This window comes from Cervus canadensis, chromosome 6 (assembly GCF_019320065.1).
Source record: "Cervus canadensis isolate Bull #8, Minnesota chromosome 6, ASM1932006v1, whole genome shotgun sequence".
Classification (NCBI taxonomy): Eukaryota; Metazoa; Chordata; class Mammalia; order Artiodactyla; family Cervidae; genus Cervus; species Cervus canadensis.
In genome coordinates, this window is record NC_057391.1 from 57,179,310 (window position 1) to 57,185,309 (window position 6,000).

Genomic DNA, 6,000 nt, shown 5'->3' on the forward strand with positions numbered 1-6,000 from the left:
TTCTATGCAAAAGATCCTTTGCACTTAAAAAGACAAAATCTGATTTCTGTGGTTATTTTCCTAGTAAATTTGCTATATTAAACATACAACTTTTGGGAATCCCCTGGAAGTCCAGTGGTTAGGACTCTGCCCTTCCACTGCAGGGGCATGGGTTTGATTATGGTCAGGGAACTAAGATCCTACATGCTGTGCAGTGTGGCCAAAAAAATAAACAGACAATTTTTATCTGGATTCAGACCTAAGAATTTTGTGTTATTGCTTCTGGAGATGTATATCATCCTGATGACCTTGCTATCTACTTAGGGACCTTTGTAGAGTGGTTGGACCAGTTTTGAAAATGAAAAGATTTTCTCACCTAAACCAAGGGTCTTAGAGTGTGGTGATTAAGAACCTGGGCTCTGATGACAGATCTCGTTTCAAATCCCAGATCTACAACATATTAGCGGTGTGACTTTGGGCAAGTCATTTAATCTTTTTAAAGATCCATTTCCTTCCTGTCTAATTTTGAGGGTAATCCATGTAAAGCATTGAGCAGTATCTATCATACTCAATAAATGGGAACTACGTAATAATTGTTATTACTGTGAGTACCAATAATACTGTAACGGGCTACCTGAATGTACCTTCTTAATCCCCAGGGCTCTCAACTTTGGATAGCATTTATTCTTGCCTCAGGCCATACTTCTCTGGTGTTTTACCTTCTTCTACTTGATTAATTCTGCTTCATCCAGGGAGGTGAATTACAAAAACAGCGGAGTGGTCATTTAATAGGAATGCTGTGAGCTTTAGCATAGCTTTAAAGCTTTTGGACAGAAGCATCTCAGAAACACATTGGTAATTTGGGTTAAAAGAAAAAACTAGATGCTAAAAGTGGGCATAGCACAAGTTACTGTAGGCATTTTCAAAGCATCTGGGAATGTTTTAGAAGTTATCTATAATCCAGGTACAGCTTAAACCTCTTTCTCCTTAACCTACAGCCCTTGGGACATAAAGTGCCTCTCTCTGCATTATGAAAGCAGTTCTCATGGGTCAGTTCCATTTCTCATTTGAAAGGAAAACTCCTGCACCTGGGCAAGCCTTTCCCTGTAACAGAAGCCAAAGGCAATGTTTGGATCTACCATTAAATTAGAGCCCGTTGGAAGTTCTGGAAACAAAAACCCCAATTGTTCTAGAAATAGCACTATTTAAAAAGTACCTGGCACACAGTAGGGCCTCAAGTTTTATTTTCTGAATGAATGAATGACTGAATGAAAGGATGGATGAGGAGGTAACTTGGTGGTATCTCTGTTTTTTGACTTCAGAGGCACCAGAAACTGTTCAGCCAGGTGCCACGGCCCAGCCTGCCAGCTCACATTCTTTGCCGCACATTAAGCAGCAGCTGCGGAATGAAGACTGCTACCACGGCAAGCTGAGCAGGAAAGCGGCAGAGAGCCTTTTGGTGAAGGATGGGGACTTTTTAGTTCGAGAGAGTGCAACGTCTCCTGGCCAGTATGTGCTGAGTGGGCTACAGGGAGGCCAGGCAAAACATCTTCTCCTGGTGGATCCTGAAGGCAAGGTATCATTGACCCACACTACAATTTCACAGACTTGTGACTCAGGTTACCTTGAATGATAGGTCTAAAACCTGATACTGAGGAATGTTTCAGGTTAAGGGTTTACTTTGTCTTGAACCCTCCAGCTGGAGCAGGAAGTGGTAAATAGAGGCTAATGGAGGAGTTTGAGTGGGAGTCACCCTAGAGGATCACTTAAAGGGCAGCCTCTTTCTGCCCCTAATTCAGTGAATTAAATTAATACCTACTGCATAGAAGTACAGGGATTCACAGTTAACTTGCTGAGTATCACACAGAGACTTTACTTTCAGGGTGCTTGTAATTTCATAAAACAGATGCTTAAATAATTAAGGATGAATAGCGTGAGAATGGTTCAGCCAAAGCATTATGGTGTTTCTCAGGATAGAGGGGGTGCTCTGGTTGAGGCTGACTGAAAAGGCTATTTTGCAGGATCTGACATGTACGATGAACCTTGAAAGAGGCCAGACATTTTCAAGGTGGACATTTGGAGCATAGGGATGGAATCACAGGAGCAAACAGAGCAGTAGAATAATGTTAAACCAGAAGAGGTAGGGCTAGAGCAGAGCGTGCCTGTAGACAGAAATGAGCCAGTTCAGAAAAAGTAACAAAATAATAAGTCCTTCTCTATAAAAAATTACTTCAAACATAAATGGATTAAACTTTCCAAACAAAAGATGCAGAACAGCTGGATGGATAACTGAATAGACAAGATCCAACAATATGTATGCTATTTATAGGAGACTCACTTTAGATTTAAGGTCACATTTAGGCTGAAAGTGAAAGGATGGATAACGATATGTCACGCTAACCCAAAGACAGCAGAGGTGGTCATACGTTTATGACGCAAACATGTATACGAATAGGGACATGATAGAATGTGTCAGAAAGTAACATGGCAAAGAAGTTGGTTGCAAATTTGGATTAGGTGACAAGTGTTTACCATTTTCCTGACTGGGAATGACAGTTTCTTTAAAAAGATAATTGGGAATGAGGAAATAGTTTACTAAAGGATACAGAATTGAAAAGTACCTTTACTTTTCTTTGTTCAGCCAGTTATTCTATTCAAGGATATGTCTGTTTTTACCCTGTGGTTGTTTATCCCTTTCAGAAGAACTGTTATGATTTTGCCTAAATACATTTGTATTTCCTTTTCAAGGTGAGGACCAAGGATCATGTATTTGATAATGTTGGCCACCTTATCAGATATCACATGGATAATAGTTTGCCAATCATCTCTTCTGGAAGTGAAGTAAGCCTTAAACAACCAGTGAGAAAAGATAATAATCCAGGACTTTTGCATTCCAACAAATGACCGTTTGGAAGTACCATCACACTGATGCTTCAGGAAAGTTCATTTTGTATTAGGACACAAAGATAATTCAAATTTGGTTTCTAGGTACATTAGAGCACAAACTGTGAAGTGTATCTTTCTGAGACCATCATGGACTAGGTCCTTTATAAAACAAAGAGCTAACAAAAATTGATCTTCAGAGAGTGAAAATCAGAAAAGGGGAAGAGGATGTGTCCATTTGAAAAGAAATTATACATATGCACGGATGTCACTTTGTAAGGCCATATTGTGTTGATAACAAGCTAAAAGCACAATTAAAATTTTACATGCTAAAGACAACTTGAATGAACTGCTGGGGCAGTGGTACGTGCCTTTCAACTTGATAATTTGGGGACATTTTCATATTGGGGAAATAAGTTCCAAATGTCTTCATATTCTATAACTATAGAACCATTTGCCAAAAGAGTTTTTCCTTGTTATAAAAATAAGAAGCAATTTGCTTAATAGTCACTGACTTTATTTTCTATTTAGCAGCACTTTCACTGCAATGTTAAAATAAATTTGACATTGAATTTGGACTGTGTCTATGCCAGTGGAATCAAATGAAAGGCCACTGAAAGCACTGGTCTGTTTCATTGGCCTGTCCCATTTGCTAGTTAAATGGTTGGAGCCCAGCTTCTTTGGCCTAGTATTTCTCAATCTTTGCTATTTGGACTGTTTGCATGTAACATATGACAAGCTAAAGAAGCCAAATGTATCAGTCATTTCTGGTTTCATTGCATTTCTCCCTCCTTCCCCCTGCCCCTCACTCCCCCGACTTCCAAAAAGAGCTCATGAGTGCATGGATTTAAAAAACTGACAAACCAGTTCTTCATGGTCAGTCTCCATATTGGTTTTATTCTTATTTAAAGTGCTAAATTTATTTTAAAGTATGGGGAAATATCACCTTGATTGGCGGTGACTGACTCATAGTCCCTCATCTACATGTATCCTTAGCACCTTTTCTAGATATGACCAGACAAAATGTACCAGGGAGAAAACACTGAATGAAAAAGTTGAAAGGTTTGCCACATGTTGGCACGCTTGGTAAACTGATGAGGTAATGAACCGTTGTGTAGGTTAAAGCACTGGACTTGGTCTCAGTATGACCTTGAGCAAATTGCTGAATCTGTCTGGACTCCAGATTCCTTGTCTATAAAATGAGGGAGCTGGACTAGGTAAATTCAGAGGTCCATTTTAGCCCTAACATAATATGAGTTTATAAAAAGCAAATTTTCCCTTTATTGGGGGTTAATGTTGATAACCAGTCTGTATAATTAATCTGGAAACCAGTTTTTTCCTTTAGTCTGTGTCTGTACTCACTGAGTTCGTCATTCAGATAGCAGAGATCTGCAGCCTTTCAGTTAAAAACATTGGAACTTTGGAAAAATGTAAGTATTGGTGGTAGAAGTAGATTTGGTTATTTTGAGTAGCAGAAAACAGCTTTGCATATAGAGATATGGCCATTACTTTAGAATTTTTTTTATCATGAGTTATCTAGACAATTGCCTTAATTCCACTTCACTTTGGCTATGTAGATAAATCTTTGCAATTGTGAAATATTTGCTAAATTTTAAATAAAATATGAGAAACTTCTTTTGGATAGAAATCATCAGAAATCAAGCACACTGAACTCTAATTATGTGAAGGTTTATGCTTTTATTTTACTTACACTGTCATTGGCTTCTTCAATATGTCGTTTTCTTTTCTACAACTAGAAAATAATGTATTTTTCCTCAATTTTGCATACATCATAATTCTTGATTTTTTGTCCTCGTAAAGGGGATCAGCATGGGTATAAATCAGCGAAATTTATGGGTGATCTAATTACCTTAACAGGGTTGTGGTCTCATTCTGGTTGAGCAGAGTGATAACTTGGTTGGGTGGCAGGAAAGAGTTCTTGATGCTATTAGATGCAAAGAGTATGACTGATGGGAGCAGTACACATATCTGATCAGTATTTGACTGTAATGGTATAAATAGTTAAATGGGCAAATACCGCGCTTACAGCAACAGGCACAGTTAAAAGAAAATGAAACAACAAAAGAAGTTTGATTGCATGCTATTTTAATGTCACATTCTTATCTTCATCTGTCTTAAAGCAGAAATCCATTTGCGTATAAATATCTGTAAACAACTTTTCAAAAAAATAAATGATTATTGATTTATGACAATTGACAGAATATGTCTGATGCTTGGGATTTGGAAAATTTATCATTTATAGAATGTGTCAGGGACCTGACAGGAAACAGATGGCTCACTTAAATTGGGTAACTGGAGAAAAGTTTAATAAAGGGACTATTTACAAAGGTCTGGGCAGAGTATGGGAAACCGCAAGGGAGGAGGCAGTGCTCTTCAGCCAGTGGAGGAGTAAGGGGAGGGAGCAGTAACAGAATCTGGAGAGAGAGAGTCCTGTGAAAGGGCTGCCTCTTAGGAGCTGTGGCCTACAGATCAGGGGCTTTTAACCAGCCCTGGGGACTCCACTGGGAGGAGGCTAAGGGGCGTTATACTCTGTGGGCAAAGGATAGCCTTTCAGCAAATGATGCTGGAGCAATGGTACATCTGTAGGCGTAAGAAAGAAGCTCACACTTTATGTAAGTATTCACTCATATGGATTATCAACTTAACTGTAACATGTAAAACCATGATAACTTTTAGGAAAAAAGAACACAGAGGAAAATCTTGAGGATATGAGTCCTTAGACATGATCCATTAAAGGGAAAACTGTTATGTTGCATTTCATCAAAAGTGCAAATTTCTGCTCTCTGAAAGTTCTGTTAAGAGGATAAAGGACAAGCTATGGACTGGGAGGAAATATTTTCAAACCACATATCTAGAATATATAAAACTCAAAAAAGTCAACAGTAAAAATCCTAATTAGAAAATGGGCAAAAAAATGCATAGATATTTCACTGAAGATACATAGATGACAAGAAGCATGTGAAGTTGCCTTATTTCAGTTGGGCTTATTCACACGCTAGCAATGTCATGCTCAAAGCTAGGTTTCAGCAGTACATGAATTTAGAACTTTCAGATGTACCTTAGCTAGTAGGGAAATGCAAGTTAAAATCACAATGAGATCTTATTACACACATAACA

The 6,000-nt window shown here is 38.4% G+C and overlaps 1 protein-coding gene across 1 annotated transcript in view; it reads left to right on the top strand.

Annotated features, from left to right (window-relative positions):
• SHC4 (SHC adaptor protein 4) overlaps positions 1–5,075 on the top strand; it is a 123,841-nt gene extending 118,766 nt beyond the window's left edge. The window contains exons 11-12 of the mRNA XM_043472045.1: positions 1,302–1,555; positions 2,728–5,075. Of these exons, the coding sequence (XP_043327980.1) occupies positions 1,302–1,555; positions 2,728–2,883 (410 nt within the window). The 3' untranslated portion in view covers positions 2,884–5,075. The remainder of the gene's footprint in view (positions 1–1,301; positions 1,556–2,727) is intronic.
• Positions 5,076–6,000: the final 925 nt, after the last annotated feature.